Source organism: Dasypus novemcinctus, chromosome 13, assembly GCF_030445035.2.
Source record: "Dasypus novemcinctus isolate mDasNov1 chromosome 13, mDasNov1.1.hap2, whole genome shotgun sequence".
In the NCBI taxonomy this organism is placed as follows: domain Eukaryota; kingdom Metazoa; phylum Chordata; class Mammalia; order Cingulata; family Dasypodidae; genus Dasypus; species Dasypus novemcinctus.
In genome coordinates, this window is record NC_080685.1 from 43,926,394 (window position 1) to 43,949,621 (window position 23,228).

At 47.7% G+C, this 23,228-nt stretch overlaps 1 protein-coding gene and 1 long non-coding RNA gene across 4 annotated transcripts in view; one reads left to right on the forward strand and one right to left on the reverse strand.

Annotated features, from left to right (window-relative positions):
- Positions 1–17,074, reverse strand: part of FAM78B (family with sequence similarity 78 member B) — a 94,809-nt gene extending 77,735 nt beyond the window's left edge. The window contains exon 1 of one of the 3 annotated variants that reach the window (XM_058310058.1): positions 16,720–17,074. In XM_058310058.1, the coding sequence (XP_058166041.1) occupies positions 16,720–16,982 (263 nt within the window). In that variant the 5' untranslated portion in view covers positions 16,983–17,074. The remainder of the gene's footprint in view (positions 1–16,719) is intronic. The other 2 variants (XM_004449276.4, XM_058310059.1) reach the window with 2 other exon arrangements.
- Positions 16,703–23,228, forward strand: part of LOC105744400 (uncharacterized) — a 52,272-nt gene continuing 45,746 nt past the window's right edge. The window contains exon 1 of the long non-coding RNA XR_001117500.3: positions 16,703–16,788. This is a non-coding gene — a long non-coding RNA (uncharacterized lncRNA). The remainder of the gene's footprint in view (positions 16,789–23,228) is intronic.

Below are 23,228 nucleotides of genomic sequence, written 5' to 3' on the forward strand. Positions count from 1 at the left end.
TGCTTGTTGGTCCATTTAAAAAAAATTAACAAGAATATAGTGCCTGCGACATGCCAGCCACTGTTTAAAGCACTTTACAAATGTTAACCTTCCCAACAAACTTATGAAGTATGCCGTATTAGTGCCTCATTCTACAGAGGGGGAAGCAGAAGCACAAAGAGTTTAGTTAGTAAGTGGTGGAGGCATGATTTGAACCTACCACCTAAGGCTCTAGAGCCCATTCTTTTTAACACTATATTGCCTCTAAAGAGGAAGTGGGGCAATGAGCTTTTGGCGACAGTTGCTTCTGAAGCCCGTTGTTTTTCATTGTGGCACACTAGTTCCGTTAATCTAATGCTTCAACTTTAACAAGAATGAATCTCCTGTTCTGTGTTCTGTCCATGTAGAAACCTCAGATGAATGAAAGGTGAGATGTGAGGGGTCTAGAGAGCTGGAAACAACAAGGAACTCAAAACTTGGATAGTAACTTTAAAAGAGTGCTTTCTCAACTTACAGATAAATCTGGAAATGCCTTTTCACATACTTGTAGATTGGTAAGAATGCTTGCCATAGTTTTGTTATCAGATATTCAAATTATTTGCTGTTCCAAACTTTCTCAAGTGCTGCGTGGAAGCCAAGATCCATTTGTTTTTTAGGTGAAGCATCTACGTTCATGATGGTAGTTATAAGCATAGATCTGATGCCTGTTGACTCTGGTGTTAACTTCTAGTTCTAGCGCTGTGAGTCTGGGCAAGTTGCCTGATCTTTCAAAAGCCTTTCTTTCTTCATGTGAGAGAGAGAGGTAACATCAATTTAAATGAGATATAATTTGTGTATAACACCTAGCATCTCGTGCTCATCTTGAGCTTATTAAGTGACCAATCGATGGTGGGTACCTGGGTTAGGAAAGGACCTACCCAAAAGTCAGCTAGGTGGGATGCAGCTCAGATTTCTAAGTGGACAAGAGGGAAGAGACAGCCCGTCCTGCCACTCAGAGCTGGCCAGGGTGCCCTTGTCAGGACCGCAGGTAACAATGGGGCTCAGACCCTTTCTTCAGAAGGTTCTTGTCTTTTAGGCCAGTCTGTCTCTGTAGACTGCATTCCATTATAGTGTGCTTCCCAGAGAAAAGGTAAGCTTGCAAAAACTTAAATTCATTGAATTGTTATAAAAAGAAACATGGGCATGTTTTAAAATAAAGTCTATCCTTTGAGGCTCTCAGCTTGTTTGCCACTGAGCTTTTTGCATGACCTTGGGAAATTCCCTTCACCTTTCCAGATATGTTTCTTCCCCTGTAAAACAAAGGAGTCAGATTACGGATCTCCTAGGTCTTTTTTGCAGCTTCTAAAAGTTCAATCACTTTTCCTTTTCCAGGATCAGGTACTTAAAGGAGCCCATCACTGTAAAGTCAGATGATGAGTTTGGCCATTTCTGAACTGGGTAAATCTGTCAAATCACTTAAGCTCACTGAGCCTTGGTTTTCTCACTTGTTATACAGAGAATAATAAAATAATCTTTCAGAGCGTGAATGAGGCTCAACAGAAGTAACACACCTGAAAGTGCTTTTATAAACACTGATGTTCTGGCCTAACCTTTTTATTCATTGGATTCTAGCTTTAAACGGCTCCAATTACCTTGAGCTCTCCATACTACAGGAAAGCTCAGCACAGGGAATCCCCATCCCAGCCTCTATCTCTGGAAGCGTGAGCTCCTGAGTGCCAGGGGTTTACTAGGAATGTGTGCCTTCTTTGGGGGAGAGGGGTCCTGGTTATGCCTTCCACATGGCATATTGCTTTGCCTACCCCTCACCCCTGCCCCCTACACACCATCCCTCCCCTCACTGGTGCTTCTCTGAAGCATCTGGAACTGAAGGAGGCAGACAAGCTCATCACCTGCCAGAAGCCAAATGCCAGTACAAAATGAGACTCAGAGGCAAGGTCCAGGGGACAGATACAAGGAAACCTGGAGTCAACTACTCTGAGTCTGATGGTACAGAGAGACATCGAGGATGGCTGTGCTGGAGGGAGGCCTTGAGGCTTCTTTCCACAGAACATTCCGACTTGTCAAGGACAGGGTGCAGAGCCCTGGAATGTGTACAGGTGGGTAACAAGTGCCATAGTCATTTAGCAGAGTAGCTTACCATGCTTTGGAGAAACTTGGGTCTGCCAAGGCAGCAGTATGCCTCGGTTGGTTGTGCCCTATGGAGGTACTTGTGGGATTCCCTTCTCTTGGCCTTAGACCCAAGGCCCCCATAGTGCCTTGGTTTCCCTTTCCACTCCCAACAGTGGAGTGCTAAGAAACCTTAGCTGTTTTATTTGTTATTGCTGTTGTTTTTAATCAAAAGGACCTGTCTAGAAAGGCACCGTACTTTGAAAAACATTCATTCAAACCAGAAAAGTATACCACTAAAAGCTTACTTTTGTCTGTGATTGAGGAATAGAGCAATCTAGTAAGCAAATCATAATGTGGCAGGCTAACATCTTGAATACCCTTCCAAGACAAATTTCTTCTTGAATGCATGGTTAAGCTTGCAAGATAAATCCCCAGGGGTCAGAAATGAAAAAGGAAACTAAAAATCAAAGAGGTAAGAAGGTTCAGCCTCAAAATGCATAAAGCAAAAGTTGAAGGAACTACAAGAGTCATGAACACATTATCATAGTGAGAAATTACAACAGACCTCAAGAGTTGATAGATTAAGCAGATAAAAATTAACAAGAATAGAGAATAATTGCACAACACAATCAACAAGCTTGATCATATAGACATAATAGTGAATACACATTCTTCTAAAACATACACAGAAGCAAATCAGCAATATTTAGAAGTTGAATAGTATGACCCAGAACTGGAATTTTGAGCTAGTACGGAGGTTAATTTTTGCTAAGGAGTTGCAGGTCACAAAGATCCACCTTAGTTCTCTCCTGGATCATATAAGTATCAAAATATTTACAAATAGGGATGGCATCCCAGAAGTTGAACCACTGGGGCTGGAAAAAATTACATGTAGAGTTGCAGCAGCTGAGGAATTCAGTGTCTTTTTGTAAATTAGTCTGTGCTCTTAAACTCTGGATATACTTAGCTCTTGACCTGATCCTATGAAGACAACCTGACTATCCCACCCATTTCTTTCTCTCTGGTTTCTCTGCTTCAGTTTAACCAAGGACATCACAATAGAATATTTTTCAAATGCCTCTGTTTTGTTGGGAAGACATGAAAGCATTCCAAGATGCTTTTCCTCTCTGTGCAAAGTCATATCTACTAGGGTTTACTTCAAGAGTCTAATTCTGACCACACAGTTCAGAAAGCATCAGATGCTAAAGGGTATTTTGAAGAAACCTCTCGGCATCAGAAGGTCTTCCCACTCAGGATGAAGAACTAAGCATGCTTGTGCTCTGTTCTGGGAGTATCCCCACTCTTCCTTTCTAAAGAATGTTGGGGTTCCTGGCCTATGACTCCTCAACCCTGGGTCTGAAGTGATTAATACTACTGCAGATACGATGGCCCTGTCTGAGAAGAGAAGAAACCATCCTGGGCTCTAGGTGTTCACAAACAATCCCAAATAGGTGCCATTCCCAAGTGTGTCTGCTTCACATACCAGACCCTTGCAACTACTCAATCATGTATGTGGCTAAAGAGAATTCGTCACTTAATGGAAAAGTAACCATGCATAGAGCCTAAGCTTAAAGGTCAATAGGTAGGGTTTCCAGGAAAATAGCATGTAGACAAATACTCCTCCTCCTACTCCCATTCAACTTCGAGGGCCAGGTAGCTCCTCTGGGAGAAGGGGCAATGACCCCATTCAGCCACCCATCTTCCAGGCCCAACTCTTGGCCTAATTAGGTGACAGTTTCATCTCTGAATGTCTTTTCAATTGTGGTTAAGCAACCCCACAGATATCCAGATGGTCTAGATACTCTCTGGGATTCAGGTTCCCTGGAGACGATTTTGAGACTGGCCAGTGTAGGCTGATGCCCACTTTAGCTCTAGAGCGGCCACCAGGGTGTTCCTTCCATCTCAGGGACCCCTCAGCTAAGGTATTAACTCAGTCACCCGACTGGACACTGTTACTCCCCGCAGCTTTTCAGCAGAAAAAACTTTGGTGGACGGTTGTTCCCAGCACCAGCGTGAAGAGAGCAGCTACCAACCTTGCTCGCCTTTCCAGTTTCACCCTTGGCAGGGCAGAGTTGGACAAAAGGTCAACGGTTTTGTTAGCAGTAATGAGGCGCACTGTGGCTTCCCCTTGGCCCTGCCCATACTCTGCCAGTTGTCTTCTTTCTCACATGTTAGGGTCTTCTCTTGACACCTAGGCCTTTCTGACAGTTACCAAGAGGGCAATGTTTTTAATATTCTTTCATACCCACTTCTCTTTGTCACGAACCTGCTGTGAGTTGGTCCTGACTGAAAGGTGTTGAATTAATTCCCCTTCTCTCTGCCCCCACCCTGGATTCCAAACCCTACCTACTCTGGGAAAGCACCCAAGTCTGATCTTATCTGTATTTCAGCTTCCTCACAAGACATCCTGAACTACATTAGTTGTCTCTTTAACTTATAAGTAATTGTCCTGATAAAGATCACCTACAGCTTTGGAAAACCCATTCCTGAGATGAAAGATGAAGCCCCGTCTAGGCTTGGAATGGATGTGGAGGACAGAGTGGCTCATGGGGAGCCACTTTTGGAGACGGGTGGGCAATTCTGCTCCTAGGGTAAAGGGCAGGGTACTCCTCAAACTGTGTCCCCCTCTGCATTTGTCTCCCCAGCCCCAGAGAGAGAGGATGAGCCCAAGACAGAGTCAATCGAAAGTCTGAAGGATCTAGGAGCAGGAGAACAGGTAGGGGCCTGAAGGTAGGATGTGGTTAAGGTTCAGCAGCTTGAAAGAATCGGACACCAGGCAGGTAGATGTTGGATGGACAGAAAGATGGTGCAAGTGTGGATCAGGACAAAGGTAGGCAGAAGCCTGGCAAAAAAATCTGAAGCATCAGGCAGTGCCACCAATCAGACAGGCTTTGAGAGCCAGGAGGTCAAAGGACTTGAAAAGGTCTTGCTAGGAAGGTGGAACAATGATAGGGGTGGGGAGGGCCAAGCAGGCTGGGAGACCTGAGGGTACCTCTTTCTCAGGGAGGGCAGGAGCTAGGTCCCCTATGGGCCTGACCCATCAGCTGCAAGGGGCAGCTGAGAGGAGGGCCAGGTTGGAACGGGACTTTATAAGGGGGAGGTTAACCACCTGACATTGCCCTGGAATTCCATATCATCTTCAAGAGAGGCAGCCTGGAGAGGTGCGAAGACTATAGCCTGGGGTTAGACAAACAGTGGCAGCAGGCTGCTTCGGGGGCCCTCACTTGCTCCCTCTACAGTCCTTCCTCAACAACCCTCTTAGATCCCTACAAGAGCAAAGCAAACTCTGATGGCCTTGCTTGACCTGCTCTCTCCTGCTCCTCCCACCCCTACCTCCTTTATAGTAATCAAACACAGCACAATTAGATCACCGCCCTCTCCTAAAATGCCTCAAGTTGACAAAATAAAAGTAAAATAAAGTAGAATAAAATGGAGAGAAATCTAGCTAAAAGCCACAACAGAAACAGAGTCCCAAGCTGCTAGGATATCCCTATCAGACTTTTCCCATCTGTTCTGCTCCACAGGGGCCTCCTAGCTGAGCCCTGCTGTCAGGGGAGAGCCCCTGGCCCCCTCACAATCTGTCATCTTTGACACCACTTGGATCTTGTTTCTTCTGGAGCTGCCAAGGGCCAGAGAGCTAACCGCCTGCCTGTGGGCAGAGGGCCAGGTATGCCATCAGCACCTGGGTGGGGCATGGGGGTGGGGGTGAGGGGTGGAGGGAAGGCTTTCTGACTTGTTGGGTATCTGGTTGAGTCTCGATTTCTCTGCACATTTCTCCTCCCCTGGGCTGCCAAGCCATCCCATTTCCTGCCATCTGTGATGGGCCTCTGGGGAGGCCCTCTCCTTTCTTGCTTGCTAATCACTGTACATGGACACTGGGTATGTGCTGGTCTCTCTGCTTCTGGCAACTGCGTAGTTATCCCTTGGGCTGATTTGAGGTCTTCTTTGTGTTACTAAGGGAGGATGTTCTTCCTGCACCCAACTTCTCCTTCTTCTCTGGGGCAGGTGGCCATCTCTGCCCAGAGAGCTGGATGCTTAGCAAACAAGGGGGAGTAGGGGTTGATGAAAAAATAGGAAGTGGTAACCACAGAAAACTGCTTTACCAGCTAGGGGTGCCCCAGCCTTGACCCACGAAGTTAGCCAGCTGCTTTCCATGAGGGCCTGTGTGGGCCGGTGGTGAAGAACATTAGGTATGGAGTTGGGCAGATCTAGTGTTCGATCCTAGCTCTATCACTCACTAGCTGTGTCAACGACCCTCTCTTGGCCTCAGTGTCCCCATTTAGAAAATGAGCCAGTTGAGCTAGATGATTTCTCACAATGTCCTAACACTCCAGGAGTCAGGGATTATTCTGTTGAGCCACTATTTGCATTTTTTTCTGGTTGTTTCTCTACTCCCTAATCTAGATACTGAAGTGACTGGGAGATGGTAGAAGTCACTTGTACTTTACTCTACACCTGGTAAAGTGTCCTGACTTGGGTACTGAGATGATCTGTAGGGTCTGACACCAGGATCCTGGTCTCATTAGTATGGTGTCCTGACTAGCTGAGCAAACTAGGCAGCTGGGAGGGGACGAGGTAAGGCATTTCCAATTTGATTTAAATGCTTTGTTTCTCAGGTTTTCTCAGTCAAGATAAAAGCAAGCATACAGGAAATATTATAAACACTCCTCCATTCATTCTCATTCATTCATTCAACCCTTAACAAGGCAATAGAATATCATAAAGAATCATTGCTATTAGCTCTATTTGATTTCTAATCTTGGCTTTGTCACTTACTAGCTAGTAATGCTGGGGAAGCTACCCAGCTTCCTTAGGTCTAGGTTTCAATATCTCTAATATGGAGAAAATAGTGCACCTTCTGTACAGACAAGACATATAAAGCATTTAGCACTGGTAAAGTTTTCCATAAATGGTTGTTGTTGCTATCATTAAGTTGAATACGTTGTTGATGATCTCATGGAAAGACCGAATAAGTAGGCAACTGCCCATTGCTCAACGTACACACACATCCCAGCAAAAGATGTGCTCCTTGGCTCTGAAGGACAAGAAGAAACCTTCAACAGGAGATTTCAGTTCAGCTATTTGGTACAAATTTCATCCTCCTCAAAAATGTGAAAGTTGTTCATTGATGTTTTAAATGGATTCTCAAATATTTGAGTCACTTAAATAATCTCATCTTGAATTGAGATTCCCAGGCTCAGGAGTGAGGGCTGCCATTTTGGAAGATGGAGGTGCAGCTGCATGTCTCTTCGGTGGAGGAAGAATGAGGTGGCTAGATCCCTGCTCTCTCAGAATGATTCACTGAATTCCTTTCAAGCCTTTCCCTTCTCACATTTCCCAGCCCCTGACCCTCACATGCTGAGGGCAAAGCGACATCCAATTTGCTTGTTTCTGGCAGTTCCCAGCCTTGCCCACGCTTGTTGCTGCCACCACTCATACCCCAGAAGCCCTGACCTTCCTGGCCTGCCTGCCCTCTCCGGATGCTGCAGAACCTGCTGCCTGCAGATGCCAATTTGTTGCTTCCCATTAGCCAGACCTCTGACAGCCTCTGAGCACCCCAGCCCACATGGGCCCATGCACCGGCTCTGAAAGGTCAGGCCCCAGGAGAGGGCCAGCCTGTGGCTTCCCAAGCCAGGCCTGCCACAGAATCCTTCCCATGTGCCACCAGACAGCACAGGGTCTCATTTATTTTATTTTAATCTGATACCCCAAAAGTTTCACTTTGCTTTTAGTGACCACACTTAGATGTTCCTGCCTTCCCTCTGCCATAAATGATACCTCCAGAGTGCCCACAGATGACCTTTCCCTTTCCCAACTCCTGTCCATGGTTGGCCGACCATGCACCTGACAAAGGAGGGGCACAGAGGCAGGAAGGAGCCCAGAGGCCGGCTCTAGGCCTGGTTCTACCAGTGCCTGCCTGGGTGACCTTGAGCAAATTACTTAATCTCTCTGGGCCTCAGCTTTCCTATCCTAGATGGGAATAACTGTTGCCCTAAAGATGCTTCGTGTTAACTGTGAGGTTAAATGAGATGAAATATTGAAAGAGAATTTTTTTTTAAAGTATATTAAAAATAGTTCTGACGACAAATTATTTCATGTGTTGGTCTCATCTAGCCCAAGCTGGAAATGCCATGACTCTCTTGAGCATGAACAGCTTGTTTTACAGGCTCTAGGATCTCCCTTCCTTTCCTCCAGTCCCGGGCTTGGGCAAACTAGAGGTTCTCATCAAAGCCCGACTGATAGCATCAACAAGGGAGGGCTTGGGGGTGGAGTGGGCAGTCGATGAGAATGTGGCTGAGCTGCGGGCATCGTGCCCAGGGACAAGAGGCGGCCAGGATCCTGGATGCTGCCCAGAGCCCACAGCTAGGAGCGGATCTGGGAAGGGGACTTCTGAGTGGGAAAAGGGGTGTCCATTGCCCTCTTCTGTGTATGAGTCGAAAACAGTGCTGTCTCCAGACCTACAAAGATGTCCTTTCTCCTCTCCTCTGGCTCAGTGGGGCTGGGCAGTGTATGGCTGATGCATCAGGGACTCACCCCAGAGCCTGAATACCTCTCTGCCAGGGGAGCCTCCAGGCCACAACCACAACCTCCCTATTCCTTGTGGCTGACTCAGAGTCTCTAGTAATAACAACAGTCACCCTCCACCTAATAACAGTCACATGTGCACAGCATGTTACACTTCAGAGAGCACGTTCACATTCTTCAACTCACTTGATTCTGGACTTCCTATGAAGAGGACAGGACAGATCTTCTCATTTGCCCTTTACTTACAGGCAGACTAGGCACTGGATTGTTAAGGGGTCTAAGGTCACACAGCTGACACTCGCACATGGGTCCTCTGACCCGAACCACTATGATTGAGAGCCAGTAGCTCTATCTTCTACTGGTGCAGTCAACAACAGTTCCAACTGGCTCATATCCCAGAACCTAATGAGGGAGCAGGGTCCACGCAGCTAACATGATGTCCTGAGGGGGCCTTGGCAAAAGGAGTAGCTCAAGAGTTCCTGGAAGTCTGAGGTATGTCCAATCAGCTAGTGATAAGGCCAAGGGTCCTTCTCACCACCTGGAGGGAATCTTTCTCCTAATCATCCACTCAAATAATAACTGGAAAGTGTGAGGGCTGAACAGACTCACAAATCCAGTGCTTGAGTGGTCCGGAAGACCGTCTTCTGGGGCTCAGGGTTGCCCATCAGGATGACATGGGGCTCGCAGGGAAGCTCCTGGAGGCATCAGCACAGGGCTGATTGCTACAACTCAGACCGGCCAGCTTGGGGTCCTCGAAAGCCAAGGAAGGAGTCCTTCAGCTTCCAGGGAGCAAGCCCCATACCTGCAGAGGGCTTGTTTCCTGCCTTCCTTGTTCCCATCCCCTTGCAAAGATTTCTTGCTAATATCTATTGTCATTTTCAGGGCAGCTTTTAAGAGTTTCACATATATGATCCGGAGCAAATATCTCGACTTACAAAAGAGTGAGGAAATATCTAATTGGGAAAACCAATAAAGGTAGGTTCCTTTTGGAAAGGAACAGAAAACTCTAGAGGAACAAAGATATTTTGCAGAGCAAGTTCAGAAAGCCTCCTTCCTGTGAGGTTAGGCAGTCAGTCTATCAGGAAGAGAGCCACGGGAGGACGTGGGCTTGCCCCTGGCTCGCTTGGCTGCTCGCTAGCTGTGAGCCTTCCTGAGCCTCACGGGGGTTACCTCCCTCCCTGGAGGAGTGAGAGTTCATGGAAGTCGTGTGTGGGAAGCACCCAGCATGGTGCTAGGCACGCAGGCCTCAAATGGGTGCTGCTTTATCCCCCTCCATCTTTTTCCTTCTCACAGGCTCACAAGGCAGTCCAGATGAGGACCTCACTCCCCACACTCAGGGATGGGTGGGCTTCTTACTAAAGCCACAACAGCAACCACCACCACTCCCAAACTGCACTGAACTGGATCGGTAACAACGAGCGGCATTTCGCCATGTCTTCACCCAGGTGAGGGAATGCCCCCCACTCCATGGGTTTCCCTGCTGCTGTCATGTGGGCGCCCACCTCTCCCCTGGACCCTCGGCACCAAGCTGGACCTGCCTCCTTGAGAGTGTCCACCAGAATGTTCTCTTATCATTATTTCTCTCCTCAGGAACTCTGCAAGAGTCAGCCTATAAATTACAGCCACTTCCTCTCACCCAGTTAGTGTTAACAGGACAGAAACAGTGATCCCTGTTATCTGTGACAAGTTTTCTTATCTGTTGACCAAAGTGGCAGTGGGAAGAAGGAGGCTGGTGAAAAGGGAGCTACATAATCACCCAGGAGAAGCTTTGAGGAAGTGAGCTGAGCCTGTGCCTGCCGCAGCCCTAACCACCAGAATTTCTGGTACTGATGTGGATGGAGTGCTGACCTGTCCCCATGACTTGTCTTGTCTCCAAGTCAAGCTGGGCTGCACTGTGCAGCATACAGACATGTTGGACACAGGATCAGAAGATGCAGCTGAACAGTCACAGCTTGCCCACTTGCTAAACTCAGGTGAGTCACCTGACCTCCCTGTACTTCACTTTTCAGATCAGTAAAGAGAGGCAAATAATAGTACCTAGCTCACAGGGTCCTTGTGAGGGCCAGATGAATCAATATGCTAGAGGTTGGGGCGGGGGGGAATATTTGCTCCTGCATCCCTCCCCTCCTCCAGCTCCTCTCCTGACCCTGCCTTCCCTGACCCACCCAGAGCCTGTGCAGTGCATTTTAGCATCTGTGCTACACAAGCTACATTTTGTTGTTGGCTCTCCATTTATTTCTCCCTGTTAACCTCTTTTCATTTGTCTCCTCCCTGTCCCTTCCTCCCCTCTACATCTCCAGAGTTGTGCTTTATCTCCAGGAAGCTTAATACTTTGCTGATAAGACCAACTAATCCTCTGCTGCTCCTCTTCTGCAGAGATGGAGAAGATTAGAGGCAAAAGGGTTATGCCATCTCCCCTTCAAGGACACTCAGGACTTTAACAAGGGAATTGGATCCTGCTTTCCCGTCTGATGCTCTAAGTTGGGGGGTCCCTAGTGCTTCTCATGAAGAACAGCTCTAGCTACTTCCATATCATGAACCTCTTGAGTAGAGGTGTGATGGGAACGGGGGGAGAGGGGTGGGTTTAGATGCTCATCAGGCTCCTTGGACAGATGGGCTGATCTGGTCCTCAAGAGCAAACTGCCCAAAGGGGGGCCCTCTGGAGAGTGGGGTACACGCTCAAAGCCACTATGGGCATGCACGTAGCAGATGGCTGGTAACACGAGGGGGAAATGACTCTACTGGGCAAAGTGTTTTGGCCAATAGCTAAAGCCACTACCTCCACACGTTTTGGGATTCAGTCCATGAGTTAGTGATGCTGAGGGAACAGTTAGTGCTGTGAAAAGATTTCTGGTCCCATCTCCTTGGGCAGACACTAAATGTCACTTTACAGCAGGTGACGTGAAATGAAGGCTTCAGTGCTGCTGTACACCTCTTCCTGTGTACAGAAGAGTGCAGGGAGACAGAGGAAGTGACAGCCATAAGCCCTGTGCTGAGTAGACAATCTGATGAGGGAATGAAGGACAAAATAACACCAAAGCACAGCAGAGTTAAACTGTATACGTTAGTCTAAGTGGCTGCTGAAGGGTCTAGAATTCATGAGTTTTGTGGGGATACCTTTAGGTTTAATATAGAAAGCTAATTTTGAAGCAAGACATTTGTTGAAGAGGACACAGACTACATTTGGTCAGAAAAATGGCTCATTTATTTATTCACTTATCAAATATTTATTGAACATCTGCTATGGGCCCAGCAACCATTATAGACAGAGCAGAGAACAAAATGGGTACAATATCTGCTTTCATGAAACTTTTCTTCTCTAGTGCACAGGTCAGATGTTAAATGAACATATGATTATATTCTTACAAACTGCAAAGAGTAAAGGAAAAGAACAGGGCCCCATGAAAAAGAACAGGGGAAATCTAATTTATACTGTAAAATCATGGATGAGTTCTCTGAGGGGAGACCTGAATGAGAAATAGGAATTAGTTAGAGAACAATGGGCAAGAAGAGCATTTCAGACACAGAGAGCAGCATCTGGAGAAGCTCTGAGTTGGAATAAAGTTGGGTACCTTGGAAGAACTAGAAGAAACTGATGTGACTTAAGGGCAGATGAGAGGGTGGAAAGAGATTTTAAAATGTTTATATTAATTGCAATGGAAACACATTAAAGGATTTAAACAGGAAAGTAGTAGCATTTATGTTTTAAAATATTACACTGACCATTGTGTTGGGAATAGATCGTGGGGTATGTGTGGAGGAGAGGCAGATAGGGAAGAATGGAGGTGGCGAGTTCAGTTAGAAGGCCTCTGCAGAACAAGTGGTAATTGATGATGACATGTCCTAAGATGGTAGCAGTGAACATGGAGGTGGTGGCTCGGTTAAAGATATATGCTAGAGATGGAGGATTTGATGATGGATTGGAATTATGGGGAAGTATTCAAGATGACAGACATTTCAGCTGAGCAACTCTGGGATGGGAAGTGCTATTTATTAAGATGGAGAAGAGAGGCAGAGGTACAGATTTCAGGGTGGTGGCTATAGTAGAGATCAAGAGCTCAGACTTGGGTATACTAAGCTTGAGAAATCTTTCAGACAGCCAAATGGAAACTGTACGTAGGCATACACACATGGCCTGGAGGTGTCACAGACTGTGTATCACAGAGAACATCAACTGCCATGGGGATGGATGAAATTGCCTAGGGAGGATATAGAACAAGAAGAGAAATGTCCCAATGAGCTGTACTTTAAGGTAAGACAGAGATAGAGGAACAGCTGTAGAAATAGCGGAAAAGCCCCCAAATGGGAGTGATTCAAGACATAGGAAGCTGTCAACTAAGTGGAATGTTGCTGAAAAGATGAGCGTCTTCAAAAGTATGCTGCATTTGGCAAGATGGTAATCACAGACAAACTTAGCAAGAGCAGTTCTGGAGTTGACAGAAACCAACAGAGGTGAGTGAGTAAAGCCTTGGTTCTGAAGGTGTAGAGAGATGGGCAGGAACTGTCTCCTGAAGAAAATGATGATCTACGACCTACTAAAGTTCTGTCCAAGCCAAATTGGCAGTTGAAGTGGTGTCCATACTATCAGCCCTGAGCAAGTTCTCTTACAGCTCTAGGACAATGTGCATGGACTCAGAGGGTGGGAAGGGACATTTAGGCATTGCCAGGGGCTGCCCTCAGTTTTATCTCATTCACCCCTGGCACACAAGTGCCATTCCTTGTTTAAACCCCACTCAGGATACTGTTGGGTGCTGTGCTCCAGCATTTATACCTGCTCTATCCGAAAGGCTATATGCCCCCATTGAAAAGCTGCTGCATATCCAAGAGTTATAAAGAAGGTATGAAGAGTCTTTTGATGCCCTGTCTGGCTAAGATTTGATGCAACCCTCTCTTTTCTACACTCTGTTATCCTAAATCCTCCCCAGTAGACCCCAATCAAACTTTCATACCTCATCTCCCACTGTTCTCCTCGAGTACTCCTCTTCAGCCTATGCATGCCCTCTCAACACACCTTCGATTTTCCTACCTCCATATCTTTGTTGTATTTCCCCCCTCTGGATTTGGGCCTTCCTCCTTGCCTACCTGAATTTTATCCATCCCTCAGAATCCAGCTCCAGTCCCTCTACCTCGAAAACCCTGCCTAGCCCTGCACCCATCTCTCACCCTTGTCCTATATTGCTTGGGGGCACTGGTTTACTCTGCTTGTGTCCACACCTCCTACCTTGAGGAGCAGCAAGGCTGCCTACATATCCCTTTGTTTTCCTTGCTGGAAGAAGGCACTTGGTAAATATTTGTTTATTGACTGGCTGACTGAGAAAAGCCAGAGTCCCTCCCTCCCTGAAGAATGAAGACATGCAGCAGTCTCTTCAGGGCTGCCTCAGCAGGACTCATTGGGGCCAAATGAAAACTAAAAAGCCACTGCAAGTATTAACCAGCCTGGCTTCTATACAATCATTTGAGGAAGTTTAAGTCACTTGAGTTCAAGTTCAAATTAAGCTTTGGTCATCATGGCCACCAATTATTCCAAATTCCCTTTTAGAAGCCTAACCCTTAGAAATGTTGAAAATCTGAACCACAAAAGCCCGTATTTTCTTTTAATGCTGTGGATAGAGGTTTCTTGCTATTTTACATTATGGATTTCTTCTGGCATAATCCCTTTAAAAATGTTGAAAAGGCAGCTTTTTCAAGCAAACTCTCAACATATCATGCTTCATGTAATAGGAACATTGCACAGGGGTAAAAATTCAGCCTGTGGTGTTTTCCACTCAAGTAACTGGCTAAAGCAGACATAATAACTAATAGACTGCAGCAACTTTCATGCAATATGAGTTCCCATTAAAAAGTTTACACTGGCAAAGTTTTCAGGGCATATACATTTTGTTTCCACAAAATTGGTTCAATCAAATAGGGCTCCAAAAGCAGCCTTAAGCACACAGCAATTACAGCAACCATGAAGAAACAGGTAGATTCCGGACACAGGTCTATAATACTGTATCTTGGGAAGTATTTTTGCTCCCCTGCATCAACAACATGAAAGCCAAGAACCTAAACATACTGAAAGTGGCAGCCTGAGAACAAAAGTACTTTCTAAATCCCAAAGGCAAGAACTTAGTGGGGGAAGGGTCAGTGCCCCCAGAGCCGTCAATGATTAATGTCCAGTAGAGCTGGTTCTGAAACACCTTCCCATTGAGTCAAGGAAGTTCAGCCAGCATGTCTGTTTATACCTCAACTTGGCTTCTCTTTTATGGAAAAGGTTATTGATTTATTTATTTTTGATTCACTGATTTACAAGAGATGTGAGGCAAGAGAGCCTGGGCTGTAGAGTCTTGGGATGAGCCTGGCTGCTTCTGCTGGCTCTCTCCTGGCCACCTCTAGGGTGCCAGGCCCTCACCCCGCGCCCCCCCCCCCCCCCCCCCCCCCCCGCAAGGCTGCACACAGCCATCAGGGTGAGGCCAGGGGGCACGGGAGGTAGGGCCCTTCCCTGTGGATTTTCTTTATTTGACTGGAAATAAAGGGTTTTTAAAATCAGTTTTAAGACAAATAAAATACAATCTTTTTTTTTGAGGATGTGTCTGTTTTTAAATGGCATGATTCACCCAAAATAATACTTCCCCAATTTCTCACATCCAGTTGCCTTCCAGAGAGATGAGAATACAGAGAACAGAGGAAACTGGGCTCTCACACTTCACTAGGAATGCACTTTCTCCAGAAGTAAGCTTTTATGCTTAAAGGGAAAAGTGCAAATTCTTTTCTGGGGGCCGGGGGGAGGACGATCTGTCAAAATTCCTTTCAGTGCCTGTGACTAGAGTTAACTTACATGCTCTCAGAGCACTAAGAAGCCTGCAAATGGCTGCTAAAAAGTGGTTTGACCTTTAAAAATGGGAACTCCCCCACCCATATCCATATTAAATAGGTGAATTTTTGGAGCTCCATTGTTTTAGATTAATAAATGCAATGAGGCTGAATTTCCAAAAAAGAGTTTCCCTACAGGCTAAGGTGTTCTAGAGCTACATTGTAGCTGCTGGCAGGATGCAGGCCCCAAACCTTTTAACCATTGTAGCTGCCAACTGCTCAGTCTAGTCTGAAAGGAGGCAGGTAGAGAGTTATGAACATTTAATAATAAGTCGTCCTGGATGCGACTGCCCTCAGCCTGCCGTCAGGAGCAGGCTGTCGGCCCCTGGCGGCTGAGGAGCCGCTGCAAACCTGGGTCTCCAGCGCAGCCGCCAAGTCCGGCGCGCACTGAACAGAGCTGCTGAAAGAAGTTGGAGAGCTCCCAGCTCGCTGATGGGATTCAGCGGTGGGCGCAGGGAATCCCTTCCAGAGCGACAATTAGGAAAGTTTTGAAGAGTAAGTAAAAGACCCTAGACAGACAACAGACCCATCTTTATCTTGAACATATGAAACATTCCCCGGCGCGTCAGCTGGAGGCTGCTCGCCCAGGGATATCAGCTCTGCACGGCAAAGACGCGCCCAGCGCCTTCCGCTCCCCACCGCCCCAGAATTTATCCAGAAGGTACCGAACCAGAGGCAGCTCGGCCATCTGTGGTCCCGGAAGGAAAAGCCTCCAGGCTCCCTGGCCTCCGGGACGGGGATCGAACTCAGCAGTAAAGGCTCAAGGGAGGAACCACCAATTCCCACTCGGATGCCCGGGACCTTCTCCAGCTCTCTCATGTGTCTCCAAAGGACGCGTGGCACGGCCCACGCGCCCCCAGTACTCCTCTCCACTCCTCTCTGTACGCGTCTCCCTAAACTCTTCCCGGGGAGCCCCATGGCACCCTGAAACTTCCAGAGCACTCGCCAGTCACCCCCAACTCTGACTCTCGAACCCCTCTTATCGCATTCTTCCTTCCTGGCGCTGTTCTGCTTGCGTTTATGGAGAGTCAAAAGCAAACCACAAGAAACTGCCTTAGCCAGGAGCCTCCCTACACCCGCCCTGTTAATGAAACAAAAGCGCAGGGAGGAGGGAGGTAGGAGAGGAGGCGGGAGGAAGGTTTAGAAAGAGGATGGGGACAGTGGTACGAAGGAGCAGAGGGGGGTGAGGAAGGGGTAGGGAACAGAGACTGGGGCTGGGGACCCCGTTTCGGTTCCTCGCGGCGGGTCGCTTACATGCCCAGGTCGCTGTAGGTGTTGAAGAACTCCATCTGGTTGCACGCCTGGATCCAGCCCACCACCCAGGTCTCGTGGCGGGGGATGGGGGGCATGACCACGCGGGCCGAGGCTTTGAAGTAGGGGGTCTTATAGCGCAGGACGATGGGCGAGGTCTCCTCGATGCGCGTGGGGCACTGGTCGATGGTGGCGCACACATCGTACACCACGATGTTTTCGCGCCGGATCCGCGCCTTGCAGGTGATGCTTTGGATACAGCCCATCCTGCTGCCCGGCGCCGGCGCGGCGCGGGGCAGCGCGGGGGCCCGCGCGGGCAGCCGGGGGCGTCCGTCACGCCGGCATGGCGCCGCGCCGCCCGCTCGCGGTCCGGCTCAGCTCGCGCCTAGGAGAGGGGAGCGGCCGCCGGGCATCCTCCAGGGAAGCCCCCTCCTCTGGCAGCGGCGCGGGGTCCCCGCTGCCCCGACGCCCGCCAGCCCCCGCCCACGCCCGCCCCCTCTCTCCCGCAGGGCGCGCGGAGCGTGCGCTCCTAGGAGGCGGCGGGCGCCCCCGCCAGCTCCAGCGCCCGCGCGGAGGGCAGGGAGGGGAGCGGCGCTGGGAGGAGTGGTGCCCACCCCGGGCCGGAGCCCCCCGCCCCTCGCCGGAGAGGAGGCGGCGGCGGCGGCGGCGGCGGCGGCATGGAGCCGGGGGAGGGCGGCGGCGGCGGCGGCAGCGCCGGGGCTGTCTGCCTCCGCGGTGGCAGCAGCAGCAGCAGCCACCGCCGTCGCCGCCGCCTTCGCTGCATGAACCTCTGCACCACGGCTGCCCCCCGCGTGCAGCGCACCCAGCGGCGGGCGAGCGGGCGGCCCGAGCGCCGGGCGGAGGCGGCGGCGGGGAGCCGCACTCTCGCCGGCCCCGCCCAGCAGCTGGGCCCGGCCGACCCTCCTCGTCCCAGTCGCCCGGGCTGGGGGGCGCCAGAGGGCTGTGGCCTGGGACGGAGGGGCTCACGGGCTTGGGCAGCCTGGGATGCGCTCCGCGGAGAAACTGGCTGTACGCCATGAGTTTTGTCCCTCTCCGGCTGCCGTCCGGGCGTGGGGGGTAAGGGAGTAAGTGTGGGGGTGTTTAAAGGGCCGCCAGCGCCGGGGTGGGGCCTGGCACGTGGGCCGGATGCGGGGCCGCGGTAGGTGGCGCCCCTTAGCGGGGCAGGAACCTGGCGTGGGTGGGGCCGGGAAGGGCGCAGCGCTGTCCAGAGTCTGGCCCAGCGGCCAGGCGCTGGGACTGGGAGTGTGGGGCAGCGCGAGGCTTAGAGGAGCAGTTTAATTTGAGATTGTTGCGTTGTTTGTAATGTAACTTGGTATACTAGAGCTAGCTTGAGCTCTCCGCGTACCCCTTAGTATCTGCCTAGGTCTTGTATCTCCCTCTTGAAGAAGGGAGAAGTCAGGGCTTCAGCAGATACACTAAATGCAGTGGATTTTCTCCGCCACTACATACATACACACACGCGCGCCCCTGTCTTTCCACCAAGGAATCCCTCCGTGCCCAAACACCAACACGCCAGTTCAGCACAAGTTCAGGTTTTACTCATCTCCCGCCATCCAAATCTCTTCTTTCTTAGAAAACAGAACATCACACATGGAGAATTAGAACAGTGGGGGATTTACCCCGGCTTGAGAATACCGCATTTTGAAAGTTGCTGTATCTTGAGACAGGTTGTGTCTAGCACGGCCATCTAGCTGGGTTAAGATGCTCAGCAGCCTTCGTGAGCATTCTTAACTAAGCCTTCTAACTAAGAGGCCTGCTGAGTCTAGGGCAGCTTCAGAAACAGGCAAGATTTAAATAGTAAGTGCTTAGTACAAGTCTAAGATGCCTATTTGTAATAATCTGTCTACCAGACAGACTGAAAGCCTGGACCATTCTTGTCTCTGCTTCTCTGGAGCTCTGCACAGGGACTGGCACATAGTGGTTGTCTAACAGATGGCTGCCCAACATTTGTCTATGAATGAATGAACAAAAAATAGCATCACTGCAATTTTCCTGTGGAAACTATCACCACAGATATTGGACATTTTGTATACAGTATGACCAATGCTATGTGTCTGATAGTGTGGTCTAATGTACCAAACAGAAGAAAAAAAATTAGCAAATGATCTTTTTGGCATCCTTTTACATCTATATTTTCAAAGTTACAAGCTTCCGTGATCATTGAACATTTGCTGGATCTAGTCCTCAACTGTGAAAGACTGACTTTAACAGGCTGTAGAAGGCTGGCTAAAGTTAATCTAATTAGAGGTGATGAGTAATTTAAAAATTAGTTGAGATCTGAAAGCACTCTTCATCCTTGTTTCAACTTTTTCTGACACCTTGTTTCACGTCATAGTTAACAACAAAGCAGTTTTTGCCCTTTGATGACATGCCTATCTCATTTTTCCTATAGCCACAGACCTCAACCCCAGGTCTGTTCATTCAGCAGACTCTGACTGACTGACTGCCAGGTGGCAAGTATTGTGCTAGGTATTAGTGATTCAAAGAATTTTGGAGAAGATAATCCTGTTAAGTAGTTCTAGTAAACTGTGATGATTTAATAGGGATGTGTATCCAGTGATGTGGGAGCCCAGACAAGAGACCCACTGAGAGATTTACACATGATCCTTTACATAGGCAGTGACATTTCAATTGGATTCTGAAGGACTGGTAGAAGCTTGCTAAGAAGAAACAGGTGAAAGGACAGCAAAGGATGGAAGTAGGGCAAATGTGAAATACATAGAGGTATGAAGGAATATAGCATGTTCAGGCGATAAACAATTCAGAGTCAGGGTGTTTCACAAAGTGTTATGTGTAGACAATGGACATGAGAATCACTGGCCAGAAACCAGTCGTTAATAAGACATATCTTGATCTTCAGTGGAAGCCAGAGAAAGATAGATTTGCATTTTGAGAAAAACTACTTGGCATCAATGTAGAAGATGGAGGAAGAACAGCTGAGAAGTAGGGAGTGAGGATATTGCAACAGCAGATAGAGCTAGGACAGTGGGCAGTGCCATGGGGCTGGAAAGTCTTGGCTGCATTTGAGAGTCATTTAGGCGGTAAATTGATTGTAGATGATAATTGATTAGATGTGAAAGTGAGAGTCTAAGCCAGCTCTGAGTGTCCTGGCTTTAGTGATTAAGGATCTCTGGTCCTATTAGTCAAAGCAAGGGAAGAGAAATGGAAGTAGGTTGGGGTGGTAGGTTAGGGTATGGTAAGTTCAAGGTACTTGGAGGGTTGTTTGGAGAAGGTCTGTTTTTGTAAACTAATGCAATATACCCTAAATGGGTTGGCTTTTATAATAAGGATTTATGAGAGTAGAAGCTTATACTTCTAAGCCTGTGAAAATGTCCATATCAAGGCATCCTCATGAGACACTGTCTTATCAGGTTGCAGCTGTAGGCAACTGGGCACATGATGGGGTCATCTAAAGATGCTTTCAGGGAAGTGGACTTGGCCCAATGGATAGGGCATCCACCTACCACATGGGAGGTCCACGGTTCAAACCCTGGGCCTCCTTGACCCGTGTGGAGCTGGCCCATGCACAGCGCTGATGTGCCCAAGGAATGCTGTGCCACACAGGGGTGTCCCCCACGCAGGGGAGCCCCATGCGCAAGGAGTGCACTCTGTAAGGAGAGCTGCCCAGCTCGAAAGGAAGTGCAGCCTGCCCAAGAATGGTGCCACACACACGGAGAGCTGACACAACAAGATGATGCAACAAAAAGAAACACAAATTCCCAGTGCCGCTGATAAGGAGGAAAGTAGTCACAGAAGAACTCAGTGGATAGACACAGAGTGCAGACAGCTGGGGGGTGGGGGGGAGGGGAGAGAAATAAATAAAAAAATAAATCTTTAAAAAATAATAATAATAAAGATGCTTTCTCTCTGAGCTCCCAGCTTCAAACTGCCACAGGGCCAAAGTTTGAGTTTTAGTGGTTATAAGGTTTTAGGAAAGGATTCATTTGGGTGATATAGTTATCTTTGATCATTTGAGTTACTTTTTAGGCTGCAGTTTTATGGATAAATATCTTTCTTTGTTGTCTGGTAGCACATGGCAAACTTTCATAAATAGGAAAGGGCAATGATAACCTTCCCCAAAATTACAGGGACATCATATAAAGGACAAATCTTAATTTCAACTTAGTAAGACATTGTTTTAAATAGTAGAGTGCCAATGAAATATAGCTCGTTATTCACAGACCCTTGACATTCTCAAAGAGTTCATCCCAGGACTTTTCTGAGTCTCCAAAATCAAGAATGTCACCATGCCATATAATTTCTACCATAAAATGCAGTAAAGTGTATCTGAAAAATGTAAGGGTCTTTCACTCTTAATGGTTCTATAAATATGGGGCCCAGGTAATTCCTAATGCTATCTAAATAAATTTTGTTATTCCAATAAACTCCTTCCTTCATTTTAGCTTATCTTATTAATTTCATTTTTCTGTGACTGCAAAGAAAAATGTTTTTAATTATAGTATGAGAATTATTGTGTAGATGTCAATGAGAAAATCTATGCCGAGGTATGAATGCTGGGTGTTGGGAGTGGTCCATTCACTAGCCAAGTGACTGGCAAGCACACTCTTGCCTCCTAGCAGGCCATTCAAATTTGTGCCTCAGCAAATTACCTCATGACAGGGATCTTTCTAGTCACTCGCTGGAGACTATTTTCATCCATGGAATATTCAATCTGCAAATGCCACTGGAACACACTCAAGTGCCCAGAGCTGTTCTTCTCTGCTTCTCTTTCCCACTGGGCAGAGTGTGTCTTCCCTGCCTCTGCTAGCATCACATACCTGCCTCTGTTAGCACCTTTCATGCTGTTTGCAGATGTTTGCCCACATTTGTCTCCCTCAATAGGCTGATCGCTCCTCAAGGGAATCTGTCATCATATCCTTGCTGCCCAGCCTAGAGCCTGGCACCTAGGAGCCAGTCAAATGTTCATAATTATTCTGGAAAATCTGATTAAGATATTGTTTCCTGTAGATATAAGTTCTGTCCCATTAGCTATAGTGAGCATGTATTTTTATCTTAATTCTTCCTGTGCTGTACCTCTTTATTCTCCCACTCTTTTTTTTTTTTTAATTCCCAATGTACCTCCTTGATGTGAAGTGATGCCCTTTGTATCGGAGCACTATACATGATCTCAAGGTTATCAGTTTTAGGCACCAAGAAATGAGAAAATTTCAGTGATAAGACCTCGATGACAATCATTCCTTGTGAATAACTTCATTCGAGTGTATTCTCAGGGCACAGCACAAATGCTCCTTTGTATTTCATGCTTTTGATGTTCCTGTGCATGGCAGAGCTCCTCAGTTCCTCCAGTGAAAGCTCTTCAGCACACTCTCCAGCATCCTGCCTCTGCCTCCTTCTTTACAATCCACCATCTCAACTGCAGATGACCCAGCACTTACATCATCCTTCCAGAAGCAGGGTGATTTCTGACTTTATTTTTCCTATTGGTTGACTCATTACTGAATTTGTCAAGTGAGCTTTTTAGAAACTCTGGGTGACAAGGGCCTATTTTCTGTTTGACCTTGGCAAAGGTTTTCAAAAATGTAGAACAGACTACCAAAAGCTGTTGAGGAATTGCTTCTGGGCCTATAAAAGATAGAGATGGGTGTCTGTCTAACTTAGAAGTAGGCAATGGAGTTAAATGAAACCGCAAGGTCCAAGATTAAAGAAACAACTCCTTTTTATTGTGTCTCCCACCTCCCCACCTCATATGCGGAGTAACCAGCTCCTCATCCAGTCTAGGCTGAAAAACCTCAACTGCGAGTGACCATGGCAATGGGCTCAGACTGCTTTGTGGAAGTCCTTCAACCAAGATTGGTGGTTGCTTCAAGTGGCCAATATTTATCAAGCTTTCCCCACCGGCCTCACATTATACTAAACTGTGGAGGCTATGAAGAAGGATGGTCTGGTTCCTCAGCTGTCCCACAGAAGGTCACCCATGCCTGTCTCATTGTCACATTCAAATTCCTTTTCTCAGTCCTTATCTGTAGGATTTGACTCTTTCTTCCTTTAATCCCATGATTCTACAAATCCTGATTCTCCTCTGAGCTTCTCTGAGTCCTCTTGCTTTCCCGCCCCCTGCCACCACCCAGCGTAGTATTTCCTAAGCGTCTCTCCTTCCATACGTTCTCTCTCTCAATTGCCTCAGGGACTTTACCTATGCCAGTGGCATTAGATACTATTTTTCCTGGATGTCTCCCCAGTTTGTCTCTCCAACCTCAGCATTCCTCTAAACTCGAGGCCTGCATGTCTTTTGTTTCTCTTTGAATGTACGTGCAGCTCCTTCATTCTCTTCCTGACAGCCACTGTCTCTTCCCAACTGTTCTGTTTCTGGCTGAAGACATCAGTGCCCTCTCAGTCTTGAAACTCTGAATCATTCTGGGCTCCTCCCTCTCCATCTCTGCCTCTCTCCACCGATACATAAAGTCGGAGTAAACTTTGATCATGTTTATCCCTTTGTAGAAACCTTCAGTATTGTTTCATTGCTCTCAATT